At 40.1% G+C, this 23,644-nt stretch overlaps 1 protein-coding gene across 1 annotated transcript in view; it reads left to right on the top strand.

Moving 5' to 3' along the window:
• LOC134343758 (V-type proton ATPase 116 kDa subunit a 1-like) overlaps nucleotides 1–23,644 on the top strand; it is a 106,263-nt gene that overhangs the window by 56,264 nt on the left and 26,355 nt on the right. The window contains exons 11-15 of the mRNA XM_063042498.1: nucleotides 9,409–9,548; nucleotides 9,791–9,951; nucleotides 13,253–13,346; nucleotides 13,905–14,023; nucleotides 21,706–21,922. Coding sequence (XP_062898568.1) covers nucleotides 9,409–9,548; nucleotides 9,791–9,951; nucleotides 13,253–13,346; nucleotides 13,905–14,023; nucleotides 21,706–21,922 — 731 coding nt within the window. The remainder of the gene's footprint in view (nucleotides 1–9,408; nucleotides 9,549–9,790; nucleotides 9,952–13,252; nucleotides 13,347–13,904; nucleotides 14,024–21,705; nucleotides 21,923–23,644) is intronic.

A 23,644-nucleotide genomic window follows, 5' to 3' on the forward strand; every position in this document is an offset into this window, starting at 1 on the left:
AAGGGGGCATAGTGTTAAGGTACTTGGAAATAGGTACTAAGGGGATGTCTGGTATAAGTTTTTCACATAGAGAGTGGTGGGTGGGTGGAATGCTCTGCTGGCAATGGTGATAGAGGTAGATGCAATAGGGTCTTTTAAGAGACTCTTAGATAGATACATGGAGCTTAGAAACGTAGAGGTCTATGCGCTAGGGAAATTCTAGGCAGTCTCTAGAGTAGGTTTCATGGTTGACACAGAATTGTGGGCCAAGGGATTGTAATGTGCCAAAAATTTCTCTGTTCTACGCCATTTTTCTCGGCGGTTGATCGGGACAGGACTGCGCAAGCGCATGCAAGTCAGTCCGTGAGGCAGCGGGAATATTTAAAAGAGAGCAGTTTGCCGGAGTGGGCGACAGAGTAGAGGGAGACAGAGTAGGAAGGCTTTGTCTCGAGAGGCTTCGGCGAGCAGAGGCTGAGGACGAGCTTCACTCCAAGTGAGGTAAGGCCGGGTAAGTTCCTTTAAAAGGAGAACGGTCTGCAGCGGTATTTTATTTGAAGCAAGGAAGGCGGTGAGACTGTAGCGTATTGGGTAGGTCATGACAGCTGAGGTAGGCCCCGAGGTTTGTTCATCCTGCAGCACGTGGGAAATCAGGGATACTTCCAGTGTCCCTGACGACTATGAGTGCAGGAAATGTGTCCATCTGCAGCTTCTGGCAGACCGCATCGAGCGGCTGGAGCTGCGACTGGATTCATACTGGAGCATCCGCGATGCTGAGAAAGTCGTGAATAGCACGTTCAGTGAGTTGGCCACACTGCAGGTTAAGGCTACACAGGCAGAAAGGGAATGGGTGGCCACTAGACAGCGTAGCAGTAGGCAGGTAATGCAGGAGTCCCCTGAGGTCATCTCCCTCCTAAACAGACATACTGTTTTGGATACTGTTGGGGGAGATGTCTCATCAGGAAAGGCAGCAGCAGCCGAGTTCATGGCACCATGGGTGGCTCTGCGTCACAGGAGGGAAGGAAAAGGAGTGGGAGAGCTATAGTGATAGGGGATTCGATTGTAAGGGGAATAGATAGGCACTTCTGCGGCCGCAAATGAGACTCCAGGAGGGTACATTGCCTCCCTGGTGCAAGGGTCAAGGATATCGCTGAGCAGCTGCAGGACATTCTGGAGCAGGAGGGTGAACAGCCAGTGGTCATGGTGCACATAGGTACCAACAACATAGGTAAAAAATGGGATGAGGTTCTACAAGGTGAATTTTGGGAGTTAGGAGATAAACTAAAAAGTAGGACCACAAAGGTAATAATCTCTGGATTACTACCAGTGCCACGTGCTAGTCAGAGTAGAAATAGAAGGATATTTCAGATGAATACATGGCTTGAAAAATGGTGCAAGGGGGAGGGATTCAAATTTCTGGGGCATTGGAACCAGTTCTGGAGGAGGTGGGACCGATACAAACAGGACAGTCTGCACCTGGGCTGGACTGGAACCAATGTCCGAGGGGGAGCATTTGCTACTGTTGTTCAGGAGGATTTAAACTAATGTGGCAGTGGGATGGGAACAAGTGAAGAGAGACACAGGGGTGTAAAATGAGGGTAGAAGCAAAAAGTAGTAAGGTGAAAAGTAAAAGTGGCAGGCTGGCAAATCCAGGGCAAAAATCAAAAATCAACATAATTGTATAAGGGCTAAGAGTGTTGTAAAAGCAAGCCTGAAGGCTTTGTGTGTCAATACAAGGAGCATTCATAACAAGGTGGATGAATTGAATGTGCAGATAGTTATTAATGAATATGATATAGTTGGAATCACAGAGACATGGCTCCAGGGTGACCAAGGATGGGAGCTCAACATTCAGGGATATTCAATATTCAGGAGGGATAGACATGAAAGAAAAGGAGGTGTGGTGGCATTGCTGGTTAGAGAGGAGATTAACGCAATAGAAAGGAAGGACATAAGCCGGGAAGATGTGGAATCGATATGGGTAGAGCTGCATAACACTAAGGGGCAGAAAACGCTGGTGGGAGTTGTGTACATGCCACCTAACAGTAGTAGTGAGGTTGGGGATGGCATTAAACAGGAAATTAGAAATGTGTGCAATGAAGCAGTTATAATGGGTTCAATCTACATATAGATTGGATGAACCAAATTGGTAAGGGTGCTGAGGAAGAGGATTTCTTGGAGTGTATGCAGGATAGTTTTCTGAACCAACATTTCGAGGAACCAGCTAGAGAGCAGGCCATTCTAGACTGGGTATTGAGCAATGAGGGAGGGTTAGTTAGCAATCTTGTCGTGCGAGGCCCCCTTGGGTAAGAGTGGCCATAATATGGTGGAATTCTTCATTAAGATGGAAAGTGACATGGTTAATTCAGAAACAAAGGTTCTGAACTTAAAGAAGGGTAACTTTGAAGGTATGAGACATGAATTAGCTAAGATAGACTAGCAAATGATACTTAAAGGGTTGACGGTGGATATGCAATGGCAAGCATTTAAAGATCGCATGAATGAACTACAACAATCGTTCATCCCAGTTTGGCAAAAGAATAAACCAGGGAAGGTAGTGCACCTGTGGCTGACCAGGGAAATTAGGGATAGTATCAATTCCAAAGAAGAAACATACAGATTAGCCAGAAATAGCGGCACACCTGAGGACTGGGAGAAATTCAGAGTCCAGCGGAGGAGGACAAAGGGCTTAATTAGGAAACGGAAAAAAGATGATGAGAGAAAGCTGGCAGGGAACATGAAAACTGACTGTAAAAGCTTTTATAGATATGTGAAAAGAAAAAGATTGGTTAAGACAAATGTAGGTCCCTTACAGTCAGAAACAGGTGAATTGATCATGGGGAACAAGGACATGGCAGACCAATTGAATAACTACTTTGGTTCTGTCTTCACTAAGGAGGACATAAATAATCTTCCGGAAATAGTAGGGGACTGAGGGTCTAGTGAGATGGAGGAACTGAGGGAAGTGGTGTTAGGTAAATTGAAGGGATTGAAGGCAGATAACTCCCCAGGGCCAGATGGTCTGCATCCCAGAGTGCTTAAGGAAGTAGCCCAAGAAATAATGGATGCATTAGTGATAATTTTTCAAAACTCTTTAGATTCTGGACTAGTTCCTGAGGATTGGAGGGTGGCTAATGTAACCCTGCATTTTAAAAAAGGAGGGAGAGAGAAACCGGGGAAGTATAGACCGGTAAGCCTGACATCGGTGGTGGGGAAAATGCTAGAGTCAGTTATCAAAGATGTGATAACAGCACATTTGGAAAGCAGTGAAATCATCGGACAAAGTCAGCATGGATTTGTGAAAGGAAAATCATGTCTGACGAATTTCATAGAATTTTTTGAGGATGTAACTAGTAGAGTGGATAGGGGAGAACCAGTGGATGTGGTGTATTTGGATTTTCAAAAGGTTTTTGACAAGGTCCCACACAGGAGCTAAGTGTGCAAACTTAAAGCACACGGTATTGGGGGTATGGTATTGATGTGGTTAGAGAATTGGTTGGCAGACAGGAAGCAAAGAGTGGGAATAAACGGGACCTTTTCAGAATTACAGGCAGTGACTAGTGGGGTACCGCAAGGCTCAGTGTTGGGACCCCAGTTGTTTACAATATATATTAATGACTCAGACGAGGGAATTAAATGCAGCATCTCCAAGTTTGCGGATGACACGAAGCTGGGTGGCAGTGTTAGCTGTGAGGAGGATGCTAAGAGGATGCAGGGTGACTTGGATAGGTTAGGTGAGTGGGCAAATTCATAGCAGATGCAATTTAATGTGGATAAATGTGAGGTTATCCACTTTGGTGGCAAAAACAGGAAAACAGATTATTATCTGAATGGTGGCCGATTAGGAAAAGGGGAGGTGCAACGAGACCTGGGTGTCATTGTACACCAGTCATTGAAAGTGGGCATGCAGGTACAGCAGGCGGTGAAAAAGGCGAATGGTATGCTGGCATTCATAGCAAGAGGATTCGAGTACAGGAGCAGGGAGGTACTACGGCAGTTGTACAAGACCTTGGTGAGACCACACCTGGAGTATTGTGTGCAGTTTTGGTCCCCTAATCTGAGGAAAGACATTCTTGCCATAGAGGGGGTACAAAGAAGGTTCACCAGATTGATTCCTAGGATGGCAGGACTTTCATATGATGAAAGACTGGATCGACTAGGCTTATACTCTCTGGAATTTAGAAGATTGAGGGGGGATCTGATTGAAACATATAAAATCCTAAAGGGATTGGACAGGCTAGATGCAGGAAGATTGTTCCCGATGTTGGGGAAGTCCAGAACGAGGGGTCACAGTTTGAAGATAAAGGGGAAGCCTTTTAGGGCCGAGGTGAGGAAAAACTTCTTCACACAGAGAGTGGTGAATCTGTGGAATTCTCTGCCACAGGATACAGTTGAGGCCAGTTCATTGGCTATATTTAAGAGGGAGTTAGATATGGCCCTTGTGGCTAAAGGGATCACGGGGTATGGAAAGAAGGCAGGTATAGGGTTCTGAGTTGGATGATCAGCCATGATCGAACTGAATGGCGGTGCAAGCTCGAAGGGCCGAATGGCCTACTCCTGCACCTATTTTCTATGTTTCTAAGACAGCACACAAACTGTAGGCCCTGAAGGTTATTGGGTCTCAGACATGATTATTCTGGTGTCCGTGCAGCAGGGGGAGCCATGCGGTTAATTGTTCCTGGCATGGATTAGGAAGTGCATTAGTTGTTGATGCAAATGACACATTTCACTGTATGTTTCCATGCAGGTGATAAGTAAATCTGAATCTGAATTTAAATATGAAGATTTCACTTGATAGGAAAAAACAGAAAGGAAGAGTACTGTATAGATGATGAAATATTGGGAAATACTGAAGTTTAAAGAGATCTGGTTGACCTTGCACACCATTCACTAAAAGCAAACACACAAGTGTAGCAAGCAGTTCGGAAATACTAATGGTATGCTTGACCTTCTTTGTAAGAGGTATGAACACAGGAGCAAAGATGTCTTGTTATCGTTACACACAGACTGGGTGAAAGCACACAGAGGTTTGTGTGCAGTTTTGTCTCTTTGCCGAAGAGAGGATACACTTGTCACAAAGTTAATGCATCAAGCTTTCACCAGACTGGTTTGTGGAACAGTACGTCAGTTGTACAGGGAAGGATTGGGTTGACTGGGCTTGTGTTCACCAGAGAGTGAGTGGGAATCTCATTAAAACACACGAAATTCAGATGGGGCTAAAACAGATTGGATTTGAGAAGGATACCTTTCCTAGCTTTAGGTGGTTGGGGAGGCAGAAATTTGGAATGAAGGATCATACTCTCAATGTAGAGGGTATGGTATTTAGGACTTAGCTAAGGAGAAATTTCTTCAGTCGAGGGTGATGAATTTGGAAAACTGTACATCCATCCTCATTCACCCCAACAGTCTCCCAAGCACTTGTTTATACATACGGGATGTCCATAATTTGAGTGTTCATAATTTTGGGAGGGCCTGTACAGCAACAGCAGAATGGCTGGAAGGGCCTACAGCCTATGTTCTGTATTTCTATGTTCTTACATCTAAAAAGCAGCTACCAAGAGGCCTCTGGAGCCAGCTAGCCATGGAAATCAAGGGGCAAGTGATTAGGATGTAGGATATTGGGATGAATTGTTGCGATTGTTCAGGGAATAGAGTGACAATTTCCAACTCAAAGCTGCCCCAGCAATCAGGGGAGCACAGTCAGGTTGACTGGTGACTACAGTGTGCTACGCATTCCCCCTTCTGAGGGTTCTAATGCTTTGTAAAAGGAAGCAACGGGAGCATACGGATTTCCAGGTACAAACTCTTGTGAACAAAATTCTGCCTGATGGATTGCAAGCAGATTCACCACCTGCAGATTAGCATATGCTTGAAATAGTTCTTCCAGATGTTGGTTTGTGTCCCCACTGCCTGGCAGTGCCGAGCAACACTTCCACTTTCTGATCTGAGAATTAAGTCAGGGTCCTCTTGATGTTTCAAGAACAGAACAGCAACAGAACGGAGTATGTCCAGCGACTCCTCTCCATCCAGTGTAGTGATTGATGAACTTGCCCCTAAAGTGAAAAGTTACATGGAATGAGGTTGTGCTGCAACTGTGCTGCAGCAACATATGAACAGCTGGAAGATTCTCCCAAGTTAGTGTCCTGAATTATTGGATTATGTGGATGCAGCAAAAATCAAAGGCTCACCGTATATACACATCCACACTCGCTCTATCAGACCACTTCCCCAAATGCTTGTTTCCCTGCACCTGGAAAATCATGTGACCCAGTTGCAGCCTCAAGAATCTTTGATTTATTTTTATTGTATTTTAATCAGAAAAAATAACTATAGATTGATAATTGTCTAGTTACAGCCCTGTCACAGCTCTTTGTGTGTCAACCTTTTGTATTTGACAAGCATCCACAGAAAAATTACAAACAAAACGGTGTAAATTTCTGAGTATGAGAGCCAAGAAAGGATTTTAAGTCAGCCTTCAGAATCAGCAGCATGGTGGAAAGTGGGAATTAGATCGTTTCAGCTCCTTGTAATATATATCAACATATATTACAACAGTTGTATTTTATAATAGACCATCATAACCAGAACAATTAATCACAAATTGAATAACTGTTGGTGCAATATTGTGAGCAAGAATATGAAATTGTGCTCATTTTTGTTTGTTAAGCTGCAGAGATTAGTTTGCCAGTTGTAAAGCAAAATCTCATTTGTTATAAATCACAGGAAAATACATTTAATTTTAACTAGCTTTTCTGTATGCCTCCAGTCATAAAAGCACACATTAGCCAAATTGTATGTGACTGAATGAAATCAGTCAATTACTAAATTTCTAATTAAGTAATTTACAGGAACAGGTTTGAATTAAATAAGGTAAATAATTAAATAAGCTTCAGTAAATAAGGTGCTCACAGGTTTTAGAATCGGGGAATAGTTGTTCTTATGATATCCAGATATATGCACTACATCGTTCTCTTTCAAAGCTTTTGGGTTATTTTAAAAGGTTTTACTTTTGCAAATATAGCAACTTCAAATAGTTCAATGAAGAAATAATTAACTGCTACAAAAAATGTAAAGACATTAAACCAGCACACGCAATACAGCCAATCTATTCACTGTTGGAGCAGCTGGAGCAGTGTTAGTGTCAAGGGCAGTGTTAGCACCCAGTGTTATCACCAGTACATCTGTCAGTTTCAGAGGCTGTGTCACAGCTCTGATATTTCAGGATTGCCACAGATGGCTAGAGCATCACAAAGACAATACTGAAGAGTAAACAATTAGTCTGAGCCATTGAAAAAAGTGCACCTCCTGCCAAAGTGTTGCTGGTAGCAACCTAATAATTTCCCTCATCCACATTTATATCTGCACCACCTATTTACTTCCCTTCATAGGCTGATGAACATGCTACCAGACGTGATCTATATAAACAGAACAAAGAAAATGAACACAAATAGATGTCATCCATAATGATCCATAGTATAGGAGATGCCCAGTGATCATCAATCTCAATGACTGATCAACACCACAAGCCAGACAGCCGAGGTCACTAATGCAATCTCAATGCATCATCGGCGCAGTTTTGATTGCTTTTTAACTTTTGGAATACGAAATCAATACTTCCCACTTTTGTTGCCTCATTTCCTGCACTGTTTCAAAAGGAAGTGGCAGGCAACATCGCAATGGTGAGGTAAACTTTGTGGGTCTGGCAGAGGGAGACAGCAGAAGGCAATTTGAAATAGCACTGCATACGTAGGCGTCAGACTGAGTGGAAAACTAAGCAGGTGAGGTGTTCCAGGAATTGGTAAAGTCTAAATATGCAATTTATCTATAACTTCCAGCCTTGAATGTGAATATCAAAGCCATCAGGCTGAAACGTGCTACAAAACAGCTGGCATTCAGCCATTTGTTCTTTCGTAAAACTTGAGATAACACAGAACTGTCCAGCACTTGCTGTGTGAAAGTCTACTGTTGGTCTCCATGGGGACTCTGGGAGTGGGGCTTAGTCTTGTTGGACTTCCCCAGTGTATTCAGATCATTTGAATTGAGGTTTTTGCCTGCAGAACGGAGGTTTGGCATTTTAATTGTTTTAATGTTTTTCAATAATTATATGTTTTTGGAAAATGCGTTAAGGAATAATATAATTTGCATCAATTACACTTGCAATAATAGACCAGGAAGAGTCCTACAATGATTTCAAAGTGCACCCCACATTCTGAATTGTATACAAGTAGACATTTTGTATATGTGTGCATTTGTCAGAGTGAAAAATTCCAAGAGTGGCTCAAGAGGGCAGCAAAGAAGCAATGCAGTTTAGTGGGGAGTTCTTATCATGTTGTTCAAATAATACTTTAGACTCCTCACTATCATATTTAAGGGGCCTTACTACCTGGCGTAGTCAGCCACTAGGAACATAAGTGGCTGGCTACACCACTTTTTCAAGAGGGGCTTTGGACCTTGTGCCATAAAATTTGTCCTTTTTCTCCTTGTATTCTAACCAGAAAATTGATGCAAAGTAAAATCTACCTTCTTGGTTACTTAGCAAACAACAGATAACTTTGTTTCTTGTCTTTCTGCAACAGCTATCCTATTAATTCCCCCTCCTCCTCTATTCTCCACTCTGGCCTTTTACCTCTTCTCACCTGCCTATTACTCCCCCCGGGTACCCTCCTCCTTCCCTTTCTCCTCTTATCCACTCTCCTCTGCTATCAGATTCTCTCTTCTCCGGCCCTTGACTTTCCCACCCACTTTGCTTCACCTATCACCTTGTAATTCAGGCATCTACCCCACTTCCCTCTCTATCCAGAAGAAGGGTCTCAGTCCAGAAACATTGATTGTTTACTCATTTCCATAGACTTGGGCCCCTTATCTAAGAAAGGATGTGCTAACACTGGAGAGAGGTCAGAGGAGGTTTACAAGAATGATCCCGGGAATGAAAAGGTTAATGTATGAGGAGTTCAGAAGAATGAAAGGAGATTTCATTGAAACCTGTCAAATGTTGAAAGGCCTAGATAGAGTGGACGTGAAAAGGGTGGTTCCATAGGGGTTGAGTCTAGGACCAGAGGGCACAGCCTCTGAATAGAAGGATGTTCGTTTAGAACAGAGATGAAGAGAAATGCTTTTAGCCAGAGGTGGTGAATCTGTGAATTCATTGTCACAGATGTCTGTGGAAACCCCCAAGTCATTGGGTATATTTAAAATGGAGACTGACAGGTTCTTGATTAGTATGGGTGTGAAATGTTACAGAGTGAAAGCAGGAGAATGGAGTTGAGAGAGATAATAAATCAGCCATGGTGGAATGGCAGAGCAGACAATGTGCCAAATGACTTAATTCTGCTTTTTTATGTTTTATGGTCTTATGGTCTCAGAAATTACTCTTATAATACTTGTGCATTGATACTAATCATGTCTTGCATTTGTTTATTTGCCTCCATAAAGCCCCTTATAGCATCATCACGTTCCCTTTTATTTTCGCCATTATGTTTGGTGACTGTGGGCATGGACTGATCATGGCTATAGCAGCTCTAGGAATGATCTTGTATGAAAAGCACCAGAGAAACAAAAAAATGAAAAATGAAGTAAGTGGCTTGCTTCATTAAGTTACCAACCTAGCCAATGACAGGATAACCATCATCAACCTAATTATGCCACAGTAGGAAATCAAAACCCTAAACCTTTAAAGATATACTTAATTTTAATTTAAGTATTTTAAAATACTTACTGATGAATAATATTTCAATATTAAAATGATTTGTAATTTTTTCTGATACAAATGAGCGACACTTAGAACACAGATTAAAAGAATTTCAATTTTGTTTAGATTTTAAACATCTTGTTTCATGGACGTTACATTCTTCTGCTGATGGGACTCTTCTCGATCTATACTGGCCTCATTTATAATGACTGCTTCTCCAAAGCTTTTAACATCTTTGGATCAGCCTGGAGTGTCAGACCTATGTTCCAGCCAAATGGACACTGGAAGTGAGTATGCCACATGAGAATTCCTCTGAATTCTATAAGGATTCTCGTAAAATAATGTGAAACCCACTCACAGAACACAAATGGGTTTCATTTGCAACACCAGTTATTTCCACTATATTTCCTGCATCTTTATGAGCAAATATCTAACAGATCAATAGGAAACCCCAAAGGGAATTCTTCTGTGAATCAGCAATTGAAATACTACCCATATATGGTTCCTTCTCTCATCAAGGAAGATGTGCAGAGAAGTGTTCTGTCAAGTAAGAGTGGTGTAGGAGTAGAATTAGGAAAAAGCCTCTAGCGTTTGTCAGATAGTAGTTGCATCTTAACTCTATCTATTCCACACAATAGACTATAGTTACATCTTAACTCAAGCTATCCACCTTGGTTTTAGTATTAAATCTGACAAAATCTAATCAATCTCAGCTCTAAAATGTTTGATTAATCTAACCTTCACGGGTTTTGGGGAAGAATTCCAGATTGCCGTAAGATAATGTGTCAAAACATGCTTCCTCTCAACAACCCTGAACAATCCAATGACAATTATGCAGGAATAATGCTTCATTCTGGACCTCATTCTTTCCATTATTTAATTCATTTGACCACATTAGACTCCTCGTTTAGTGCCGTTATCATGCCATAATTTCGACGTTACAAAGGTTTATTTTCCTCAAGCAAGTAAATAAATAAACTACAATTTTCATAGGGGGAAAAAGGCTTATGACAAAGAAGCAAACATATAAAACAGTTTAGGCATAAATTTAATTCCAATCTAATCTATTTCAAGATGGATTTGCATATTTAAACTAACATCCCAACCTGCCAATCTCATAGTTCATTTTAGACTTGGCAGCAAATCTTATTTCATCTCTGTTAAACTCTAACCCAAAAATGAACACCTTAATGTATTGAAGAGGGACACGGGTGGGGGTGACAGCAGAACAGAGGTGGCTGAAGTTTCTGGGAATAGTTCACAAGGTGCAGGATAGAACAGAGGAAGAAGTTCTCAAATAGCAGAGGTAAGCAGCCGTGGCTGACAAAAGAAGTTAAGGACTGCGTGGATCTCAAGAAAAGGGCATATAAGGTAGCAAAAGTGAATGGGAAGTTGGATGATTGGGAAGCTTTTAAAATCCAACAAAAGGCAACTAGAAAAGCTATAAGAAGGGAAAAGATGAAATATGAAGGCAAACTAGCCAATAATAAGCAGGATGCCAAAAGTATTTTTCAGTTATATAAAGAATAAAAGGAAGGTGAGAGTTGATATTGGATCACTGGAAAATGATGCTGGTGAGGTAGTGATGGGGGACAAATAAATGGCAGATGAACTTAATGGCATTTTGCATCAATCTTCACTATGGAAGACGCTAGCAGTGTGCCAGAGGTCTGTGAGTGTCAAAGCACAGGAGTGAGTGCCATTGCTATTACAAAGGAAAAAGCCCCAGGCAAACTGAAAGGTCTTAAGGAGAATAAGTCACCTGGACCAGATGGACTACATCCCAGAGTCCTGAGAAAAATTGCTGAAGAGATACCGGATGCATTTGTCATGATCTTTCAAAAATCACTTGACTCTGGCATGATCCTGGAAGACTGGAAAATTGCAAACATTACTCCACTCTTTAAGAAGTGAGGAAGGCAAAAGAAAGAAAATTATAGGCCAGTTAACCTAACATCAGGGGTTGGGAAACCATACTAAGGATGAGGTTTTGGGGTGCTTGGAGACTACTGATAAAATAAGTCAAAGTCAACATAGTTTCTGTAAAGGGAAATCTTGCCTGACAAATCTGTTAGAGTTCTTCAAGGAAAGGCTGTGGATGTCATTTACATAGACTTTCAGAAGGTATTTGATATAGTGCCTCACATGAGACTGTTTAACATGATGAAATCCTATGGTGTTAAGGAAGTATACTGACATGGATAAAGGAATGGCTGACAGGCAGGAGGCAGCAAGAGGAAATAAAGGGGGACTTTTCTGGTTGACTGCTAGTGACTAGTGGTGTTCCTCAGAGGTCAGTATTGGGACCACTACTTTTCACATTGTTTGTCAATGATTTAGTGGAGTTGGTGGCTTTGTGGCAAAGTTTAAAGATGATACAAAGATAGGTGGAGAGGTAGGTAGTGCTGAGAAAGTAATGTGATTGCAGTGGGACTTAGACAAATTGAAAGAATGAGCAAAAGAGTGACAGATGCAATACGGTGTTGGGAAATGTACGAAAATGCATTTTGGTAAAAGGAACAATAGTGCAGACTAATATTTAGATGGGGAGAAAATTCAACCATTAGAAGTGCAAAGGGACTTAGGAGTCCTCGTGCAAGACTCCCAGAATGTTAATTCACAGTTTGAGTCTATGGTAAAGAAGGCAAATGCAATGTTGGCATTTATTTCAAGAGGAATAGAATGTAACAACAAGGAGATAATGCTGAAATTATATAAGACACTAGTCAGGCCACACTTGGAGTATTGTCAACAGTTTTGGGCCCCTTATCTCAGAAAGGATATATTGTCATTGGAGAGAGTCCAGAGGAGGTTCACGAGGATGATTCCAGGAATGAATGGGTTAACATATGAGGAGCATTTGGCAACCTTAGATCTATACTCACTAGAACTTAGAAGAATGTGCTAGGATCTCATTGCAATGTACTAAATGTTGAAAGAACTCGATAAAGTGGATGTGGAAAGGATGTTTCCTCTGATGTGGGTATCCAGAACTAGAGAACACAGCCTCAAAATTGAGGGGTGACCTTTTAGAACAGAAATGAGAAGGAATTGTTTAGCCAAAGAGTGATGAATCTGTGGAATACTCTGCCACAGACTGCGGTAGAGGCCAAGTTTGTGGGTATATTCAGAGCGGAAGTTGATAGATTCATGATCGGTCGGGGCATCGAAAGATATGGTGAGAGGACAGGTGTATGGGGTTGAATGGGATCCTGGATCATCCATGATGAAATGGCTGAGGGGACTCGATGGGCTGAATGGCCTAATTCTGCTCCTATGTCTAATATCATTGAATTAAAATTCTGCTTAGTTATTACATTTAGAAATCAAATATATATACTTACTCTACCACAGTCAATAGTATTATACAATACATCTGATTTTTATAATTCATATGGCTTGATAGCTCTATTAGTCATTATCATGTTTTAAAAGGTAGAGTTTAGAAACCCTTTTGGAATTTGTGTGTAAGCATAACACTGTAAACGCAATGTTATGTCACATGGAAGTGGCTTAATTAATGTAACTTCAGTAGTTGTAGGGTCAGGAATTGATTTTGATGATTTCCATATCTCTATATTTTTTCAGTAATGAAACATTACAAAAATCAGCTGTACTTCAGTTGAATCCTGCTATGCTAGGAGTGTTTTCAGGAAAACCCTATCCATTTGGCATTGATCCAGTAAGTTGCATTAAACTCTGATTCCATCCTCCTTGTTATATCTCCCCATTGTAACTTTGGTATTCTGTTTTCTGAATTGTTGTGTGTGTTTTACCTAAGTTCATTTTGTTTCCCTTTCTCTTCCTAAAACAATCATCATCTTGAATCACGTTTAATCTTTCAACCTCTGGATATCTTAAAAAATAAGAAGAAGATCTCAAAAGACCCAGCAAGTGGGGAGATTAAACTGATATAGAGAGGGAGTTGTGTCTCAGGGTACATATTAGAGTTATCAGTACTTGCCCCAGTTAACCATAGCATCTTGTAGCCTTCCAATCTTCCTTTCAGCACCATTTAAAAATCAACTTAGTCGTTATCTATACAGTGCTTTTAGTCTGCCCTATTCTCTTAGACTATTTTCTAATCCAGTAGAGTCCTGAAATTTGCACCTAATTTTTAAAATACTGCTCCTGTTGTTTTTGTTTGTATATTCTTGTTGGGTTTTTGTATATTCTTTAATGATAACAATCTAAGATTGCTGTAAGCATGGGTATTACATTTTACCCTTTTTTTCCCCAGATTTGGAACATTGCTGTAAATAAATTAACATTTCTGAACTCCTATAAAATGAAAATGTCAATCATCCTGGGGATTGTTCACATGCTTTTTGGAGTAATTCTAAGTTTATTGAACCACATGTGAGTACAGAGCACTGGCTACAAGATTATAAAAGCACAAAGAAAATGAAAAGTTTGATTAAAAAATATTAGATTATTAGATTAGATTATGAGGACACTCAGTCCTCGTTTATTGTCATTTAGAAATGCATGCATTAAGAAATGATACAATGTTCCTCCAGTATGATATCACAGAAACACAGGACAGACCAAGACTAAAACTGACAAAAACCACATAATTATAACATATAGTTTCAACAGTGCAAAGCAATACTGTAATTTGATAAAGAGCAGACCATGGGCACAGTAAAAAAAAGTCTCAAAGTCCCGATAGCCCATCATCTCACGCAGACTTTAGAAGGGAGAAACTCTCCCTGCCATGAACCTCCAGCACCACAAACTTGCCGATGCAGCATCCTGGAAGCACCCGCCCACAGCCGACTCTTGAGTCCGTCCGAAAACTTCGAGCCCAGCCCAGCCCCTCCGACACCGAGCACTGAGCACCATCTCTGCCGAGTGCTTCGACCCCGCCCCGGCCGCCAAGCAACAAACAAAGCCGAGGACTTGGGGCCTTCCCCTCCCGAGATTTTGGATCACACAGTAGCAGCGGCAGCAAAGCAGGCATTTCAGAAGTTTCACCAGATGTTCCTCCGTGCTCTCACGTCTGTCTCCATCAAAGCAGGATTGTGCACGGCATCCTACCTGACAGATAACAGATATTCATCACCGGAGTGGCCGCTGCGTGCTGCGTCGCGCCTCCATCTTCTCCTCTCCTCTATCATGTATCATGTCACAGTTGTCCATCTGTGTGGCTGTAATCAATAGACATTTAAATTCTGCTTTTTTACACTGTTTTGTGTATCCGATCTCAATCAGAATATAATGTAGTTATTTACTTTGATTGGGATCCCGTTGAATACTTCCTAATCCAAATCCATATAGCAAAGTACAAGCAATTCTACACAGATTATCAAACTTCTATAAAGTTGAAAATGTTCTCCCTGACATTACTGAAAAGTGGCCGTGAGATTACTATGAAGGCATGAAAGTTCAATCAAAAGGGTCCCAACCATGGAATGAAGTCTTGGTGAAAAGCCTAAATAAAAATTCATGAATGATTCTTTCTCCGGGGATCATTTCCACCTTCCACTGAATATCAGCGCTAGGAACAGGAGTACACCCAGAACCAGAACTGTAAATCCAAATGCAACTTCCTTTCCATCTCACTCTCCCCTCATGTATTCACAAGCGTGCACTTGTGTGCACACATATACACACAAACACACACACACACACACACACACACACACACACACACACACACGTCTCTTTTGTCCTGTGCATAATTACTATTCCACCAAATAAATTATAAAGAGCTGAAAATAAAATAAATAAATGCTATTTGGAAAAGTAGTTGGATATACTTCTACTTTTCCAAATAGCTTAGAATCCTTCCTTAGAAGGAAAAGGTAGGCATGATGATCAGTTGGCATATTGAGCATAAAAATAGGCAAATCATAATACAGTTGTAAAGAAAATGTTTGGTTAAGCCACATTTGGAAGATTGTGTGCATTTCTGGTTTCCATAATACTGGAAGGATGTGGAAGCTTTGGGGAGGATGCAGAAAAGATTCATCAAAATGCTGTCTGGATTGGTGTGTATTAGTTAAAGAAAGCTAGGACCAGATGGAGTATATAAAATTATGAGAGACATAGATAAGTTAGATAGTCAGAGTCTTTTCCCCCAGAGTAGAAACATGGTAAGCTAGAGGGCATATTTTTAAGGTGAGAGGGGGTGAGTGCAAATGAAATGTGTGTGGCACTTTCTTTCTACAGACACTGATAGGTGCCTTAAACGTGTGGTAGAAGCAGATGATAGCAAAGTTTAAGAGGCATTTAAACAGGCACATGAACAAGCAAGGAGCAGAGGGATAAGGGCCATGTGCAGGCAAATGGAATTAGTCAGGAAATAGATGGATGCAACCATCTGCCTGCATATGGGTCCATTTCCCTCTGTTCCCTACCTGCTCCTGAGCTTTACTGTTCCATTTTCTGCAGAGCGTGTTCCTGTGTTGTTCTATTTTCAATAATGCCTATAAAATCCCAAAGATTCAAGGTTGTACAATACATTTTGAAGAGACTATGAATTGACTTATCAAAATTAGTTTAACACATAAAGGTCAGTAGGATTCAATAGCAAAAAGCATCTCAATGTTACAGTAAGAAAGAATGCTTTCCTTAGTGTTAAGAGACATAGTACTGGGGTGAAGCACTATGGGATTCGGTTTATACTTAATTAATGAGTGATCTAACTATATAAATGGGAAAAATGCTTTCATTCTCTAGCACTGAATCCTCTACCTTGATCTAAAATGAAATTATTTTTTGAATCTAATGCAGAGTTAAAGCTTGTTTTATACATATGGTGAAAGGTTTCCACCTAGTGTTGAAAAAACATATTTGTCAAAAATTCTTTTAGTTGATCAGCTCTTCCAGTAGGTCAGTTGATTCTGCTTAATCAAGGGTTAAATTGACATTCACATGCTGAGTGTTCCACATTGATAGGACTAACAAAGCAAAAATGTTAGAAAATCCAAAAAGTCTGAATGGTATAATCAAAATTAAAATGTGGTAGATCATGGAGAAAGAGGAAAACTCTGCCTTTAAAGAATTTAAAGAAAATATTTCTAAAATTCATCCCTCTGCAATAGTGCTAAATGAGTTTCACCACAGCAGGTGTACAATCTTTTCTACCGCTGAAATTATCAGTGGAAGCTTATTTAGGAACTGGAATATAATACGTAACTGCAACTGTTTAGAGCTGCCAGTTGAATTAATTTTCACACAATTATCTTTGCTTCAGTGGAGAGGACCTAGAAGTAATGATGCAGCCATTGTACATTGAAGATTGGAGATAGTAAGAACATAATACCAAAAGGAAACACAGATGGAATAATTAGGAATAATTGTCAGGATTGGATGATAGAATCACTGATTAAGAAATCTGTGAGTTAACAGAGGAAAAGGCAAAGTATAACCCACCACCAAAAGTTAATAGCATTTAGAAACCAGAATATCAATTTGGAGACCTGGGAGTAACTCTGGTGAGAACCGTGGGTCATATAAGTCTGGGTTACCTTTAGGCACTAGTTTGTATCACATTGTATAATTCTTGAAACATTCTTGTGCCCAGACACTGCAATTTAAATGAGAGCTTCTGCCTTTTATAAAGGATAGTCTGCTTATAGTCCAATCGCTTTAAACTTGTCTATGCACACAGCAGCACAAAAGAACCTAAAGATACAACAGAGTGGTAATTTGTTTCGAAGTACCTCATTCCATACACGTTCATTGACACAATGGCAGAGGTGGACAAAAAGATCAGCAATTATCACCAGTGGATAGTTATTCAGAGGTACATCCTGCTATTTACAAATTATCAGAATCAGAATCAGCTTTAATACCACCGCCATAAGTCGTGAAATTTGTTAACTTAGTAGCAGCAGTATAATGCAATACATGATAGTAGAGAGAAAAAACTGTGAATTAAAGGATATAATTGATATAAATTGATATATATTAAGTAGTTAAACAAGCAGTGCAAAAAAAAAACAAAGTAGTGAGGTCGTGTTTGTGGGTTCAGTGTCCATTCAGAAATTGGACATTATGGGCTAATCTACAAATATTGTCCTGTGGAATTATTTGAGAATGAGAGCAGAATACATGAACCGAATTCTTTAGAATGTGGTGCTGGCAGCTCCATAGGGTAATGTCCATTTCTGAATTGACCCCACTGGAGTTCTTTGGTTGGTGGAAGGTTCCCTAATTAGCATGAGGCAGACAGATAACATAGCTACAGATTTATTGATTTTATTTATTTGGAGATATAGCATGGTGTAGTCCATTCTAGCCCTTTGAGCCATACTGCCCCAGCAACCCCTAACAACCGGAATTGAACCCCAACCTAATGATGGGACAATTTACAATGACCAATTCAATATCAATAGACTTGTCTTTGAACTGTGGGAGAAAACTGGAGGACCCAAGGAAAACCATAAGATAGGATCATAAGATATAGAAGCAGAGGTAGGCCATTTGGCCTGTCGAGTCTTCTCCACCATTCAGTCATGGGCTGATCCAATTCTTCCAGTCATCCTCACTCCTCTACCTTCTCCCCATAACCTTTGGGATGCCCTGGCTAATCAAGAATCTATCTATCTCTGCCTTAAATGCACCCAATGACTTGGACTCCACAGCCACTCGTGGCATCAAATTCCACAGATTTATCACCCTCTGACTAAAGTAATTTCTCCACATCTCTGTTCTTAAAGGATGTCCTTCAATCCTGAAGTCATGCCCTCTTGTACTAGACTCCCCTACCATGGGAAAAAATTTTGCCATATCTATTCTGTTCAGGCCTTTTAATATTCAAATTGTTTCTATGAGATCCCCCCTCATTCTCCTGAGCTCCAAGGAATACAACCCAGGTGCATGACCATACTCTTTCCAACATTGCATTTCATTTGCCACTTCTTTGCCCATTCCCCTAAACTATCCAAGTCTCTCTGCAGGCTCTCTGTTTCCCCAACACTACCTGCTTCTCCACCTATCCTTGTATTATTGGCAAATTTAGTCAAAAATCCATTAATTCCATAGTCTAAATCATTGACATGCATCATAAAAAGCAGCAGTCCCAACACCGAACCCTATGGAACTCTATTGGTCACTGGCAGCCAGCCAGAATAATATCCCTTTATTCCCACTCTCTGTTTTCTGCTGATCATCCAATGCTCCATCCATGTTAGTAACTTCCCTGTAATTCAATGGGCTGTTATCTTGCTAAGCAGCCTCATGTGCGGCACCTTCTCAAAGGCCTTCTGAAAATCCACACTGCATCTTTTTTGTCTACCCTGCTTGTAATTTCCACAAAAAATTTCAGTAGGTTAGTCAGGCAGGATTTTCCTTTCAGGAAACCATGCTGGCTTTGGCCTATCTTGTCATGTGCCTCCAGATACTCCATAATCTCATCCCTAACAACTGATTCCAACAACTTCCCAACCACTGAGGTCAGACTAACAGGTCTGTCGTGTGCTTTCTTAAGTAGTGGGGAAACAGTTGCAATTTTCCAGTCATCTATCGATTCTTGAAAGGTCATCGTTAATGCCACCGCAATCTCTCCGGCTACTTCCTTCAGAATCTGAGGGTACATTCCATCAGGTCCAGGAGATTTATCCACCTTCAGACCATTAAGCTTCCTGAGCAACTTCTTAGTTGTAATTTTCACTACACAGACTTCACTTCCCTGACACTATGAAGACTGATGCAAAATACACATTCAGTTCCTCTGCCATCTCTCATTACAATATCTCCTGCGTCATTTTCTATTGGTCCTATATCTACCCTCAGTTCTCTTTTACCTTTTATATACTTAAAAAAGCTTTTAGTATCTTCTTTGATATTAGTCACCAGCTTCCTTTCATAATCCATCTTTTCCTTCTCCTTTCCTTCTGGAAGTTTTAAAAAGCTTCCTAATCCTCTAACTTCCCACTAGCTTTGGCTTCCTTGTATGCCCTCTCTTTTACTTTTACCTTGGCTCTGACTTCACTTGTCAGCCACGGTAGTATCCTTCCATTCGAAAATTTCTTCTTATTTGGAATACACCTGTCTTGTATTCCCTTATTTTTCACAGAAACTCCAGCCATTGCTGCTCTGCTGTCCTTCCTGCTAGTGTCCCTTTCCAGTCAACTTTGGCTAGTACCCCTCTCTTGCCATTGTAATTTCCTTTATCCCACTGAAATACTAACACATTGGAATTTAGTTTCTCCTTCTCAAATTTCAAAATGAACTCGATCATATTGTAATCACTGTTCCCTAAGAGTTCCTTAACCATAAGCTCTCTTACCACCTCCAGATCATTGCTACAACACTCAATCCAGCACAGCCAATCACCTAGTGGGCTCAACAACAAGCTGTTCTAAAAAGCCATCCCTTAGACATTCTACAAATTCTCTCTCTTGAGGTCCAGCACTGACCTGGTTTTCCCAATCCACTTTCATGTTAAAATCACCAACGGTGATCATGACATTGCCTTTCTGACACGCCTTTTCTATCTCCTGCTGTAATTGTAATCCACATCCCGGCTGCCGTTTGGAGGCCTGTATACAACAGCCATTAGGGTCCTTCTACCCCTACCATTTCTTAACTCAACCCATAAAGACTCTACACCTTCTGATCCTATGTCATTCCTTTCTAATGATTTAATATTACTGTATTTCTTATACACAGGGCCACACCACCCCCTCTGCCTACTAACCTATCTTTCCGATACACCGTATATCTTTGGACGTTCAGCTCCCAATGGCAGCTATCCTTCAGCCAAGTTGACGTTTAGCCATCCAAAACCCATGCATTCTACAAGGAGGATTTACAGAGACTCATTACAGAGGACACCCGAATTGAACTCTGAACTCCATGCCCCAAGCTGTAATAGCCTTGTGCTAACCTCTATGCTACCATGGTGCCCAAGGGGCAGGCGGGTAGTTCTGTTTCCCGCCTGCTCCTTGTTCAGGGTAACTTTAGCTTTCACCAACTAATTGGGGAAGGAATCTGTGCTGTTTCAGATCATTCATGTTATTGCACATGCCTGGGGGACCTTGACTTTACCAACAGGGCCTTGTTCAGAAAGTTAGGTGGAGTGACAATTATGTAAAACTCTCTTAAAGATGTTAGAAGTCCTCCTCAGACTTTTTTAATTTTTACAGCTGTACCTGAGGGAAAATTGATTTAGCTGTGTTACTTCTTTAAGTTTCATTGAACTTAAACCATAGATAATACAAAAAAACTACATTATTGATTCCCTTGCTTCAACAGATACTGAGTCACTTTGTTTTGTTACAGAAGAAACTAGAGTAGAAATGTCCATTTTCAATATCACTAGATTTAAATGGTTATTAATGCTATAATGTTTCCATTAAAATATTAGATAACTTAACTTAAAGGATTCCTATCAGTACTGTTAATAAAATCTTCAGGCTTATATGTGAATAATTACAAATGTGATGACTACATCATTATAAATAATAGAGGGAACTTATTAATTCCTGATTAAACATCAATTTTACATCATCATTTAACAAGATTGTCAAATGCTTCTTTACAGAAAAAAGAGAAAAATCTGAATATCAGAACATCATTTATTGGTAGAATGTTCTTCAGTTATCTTCAGACTTATGCAGGCCCAACATATGAAAGCTTCCACCACATTTTAGTCAGCCTCGTGATTATTCCGAGACTTTGTTCAGATACTAGAGTGTAGTCTTCACTTTCAGTATCTCAGCAAAGAGCAATGCCCAGATGGAACACAAGGAGGAAGGTGTGATGGTAATAGGGATTATTTTTTTCTCATTGAAATTACTGAATGGAAGAAATATTCAGGAGCTTCTATGAGCAACGTACAATTCACCTGACCATATTTTATTATCTGCACCCTGTTTATGCATTACCCAACACTTAGGTGAAAATCTGACCCTCTATTTAGATATTAAGTATATTTTGTTGTTTTAAAATGGTATGCCTCTTTAGGTGTACATTGACTACAGTGGCAGATAGAAATTATAAAATATTCTTCTCACAAAGTTATAGAATAGCAATTCTTCTATTAAAAATACTAATTCTAACTAGAAAATGTTTGTATTTCTTTTCAGTTACTTTAAGGAGCTTAACAACATTTTCCTGCAGTTTATCCCAGAGATTATTTTCATGACTGCTCTGTTTGGTTACTTGGTTTTCTTGATAATCTTCAAGTGGTGCCAATTTACCGTGGCTGAGTCGGAAATTGCTCCCAGCATCCTCGTCCATTTCATCAACATGCTAATGTTTAACTACAGTGATCCAACAATTACATTCTTCTACTGTAAGCAGGTGGGCACTTGAGAAATCTGAGTTTATCGTTCTGGCTTGTTTAGCAAAATGTAATTGCTAAACTTATTTAAGTCATCTTAAACTTTTTATTAAACTTATATAAATATAATAAATAACACCATTTCAAGAGGGGCACCATTGCTTTTAGTACGACAGGTTAAACACCTCTTATCCAAAATGCTTGAGGCTAAAAGTGTTTCAGATCTCAGAATATTTGCATCTATGTAATGAGATACCTTGGGATGGGACCCAAGTCTAAACATGAAATCCATTTACATTACATATACAGCTCATGTCGAGCTGGTGTGAAGTTCACAGAGTGACAAGTCCACAGACAGAGCAAAGTCTGACATGATGGAACTGGGTCCTCCACAGACTGTCAGATTTGAATGACCGCCCCGAAGCATCTATACAGGGTCCCAGTGCAGCTACTGGCTTCATATCCACCATCGATTTCAAACAGCTGCCTGTTCCACATCAACTATGATGGAGGGGGTTAATTTTATATAATGTTTTAAATCATTTTGCTCATGAAACAATTACCATCAATTTTCAGTTTGTTGTGATATACCTTGGCTTGTTTTATGATCAGCATACCATCAGGTGGCATATGTTCACTCGATGCTGACAAATTTACTCTTTCAATACACAGTTGAGATCTTCATTTTTCATTTTATGCAGTGTTTTTCTATTTTTCATTAAATTCTCTTCATTACCTCTGTGAGGTCGCTTCTCAAAAGTGTCTGCGGTGTGCAGAGACATGCATACTGCCTGGCAACCTTCCCTCTGCCTTGTGGAACTTTCCATTTGTGACTTGATGTCAGTGCTCAGAAAATTTCAGATTTCGGAGGGTTTTAGATTTTGGAATTTGAGATAAGCGGTACTCAACTTGTATTATTAAGATAGGTGCTGTCACAAGTTTTAAAGTAATCCCTGATATTCCATTGTCAGCATAATTATCACTAATGACACTATTGAGCATTCAGTTTACAAAATCATCAGACAAGTTGATCACACTACTACCCGTCATTTATTTTATTATTTGAGAACCGTAAATCTGAATACTGAAATGTAATATTCAAATATTAATATTGGTTACCATAACCATCCATTAACAGCAGTTTAATGGATGTTAAAAACAAGAACATTAGGCTTATAACTCCAAAAGGGAAGTTTAGAGGTTCTCCTGATCTTTGCAATCAATGCATAAACTAAAACTGTGAGGTACATTTCATATCTCTCCCATTAGGAAAACTGCAAGCAAAATTTTGAGTAAAGCAAGTTTAAGCCAGTGTTAATTGTAGATTTCTGTTTCTTATCTAATGGAGAGTTTTAATTAACTCAGTGTGTCACCATTTTGTTCTGCATTAGATATTTCCTGAGGTTCATCATCATTAGTTACTCTGAAGGTTTTCTGAAGCCCTGAGCTTGATTTGGACCTAAGGGGGTGTGACAATAAAACATGATAACATAAGCTTTTAAAAACTTGCAGAGGGAAACTAAGGAAGTCTTTAGGAAGGGAAAGATGAATTATGAAATGAAGCTGGCGACTAATATCAAAGAAGATACTAAAAAACTTTTCAAGTATACAAAGGGTAACAGGGAGTTGAGGGTGGATATAAGACCACTAGAAAATGACACTGGAGATATTGTAATGAGAGACACAAAGATGGCAGAGGAACTGAATGCATATTTTGCATCAATCTTCACAGTGAAAGACAT

This window comes from Mobula hypostoma, chromosome 3, assembly GCF_963921235.1.
Source record: "Mobula hypostoma chromosome 3, sMobHyp1.1, whole genome shotgun sequence".
NCBI lineage: Eukaryota > Metazoa > Chordata > Chondrichthyes > Myliobatiformes > Myliobatidae > Mobula > Mobula hypostoma.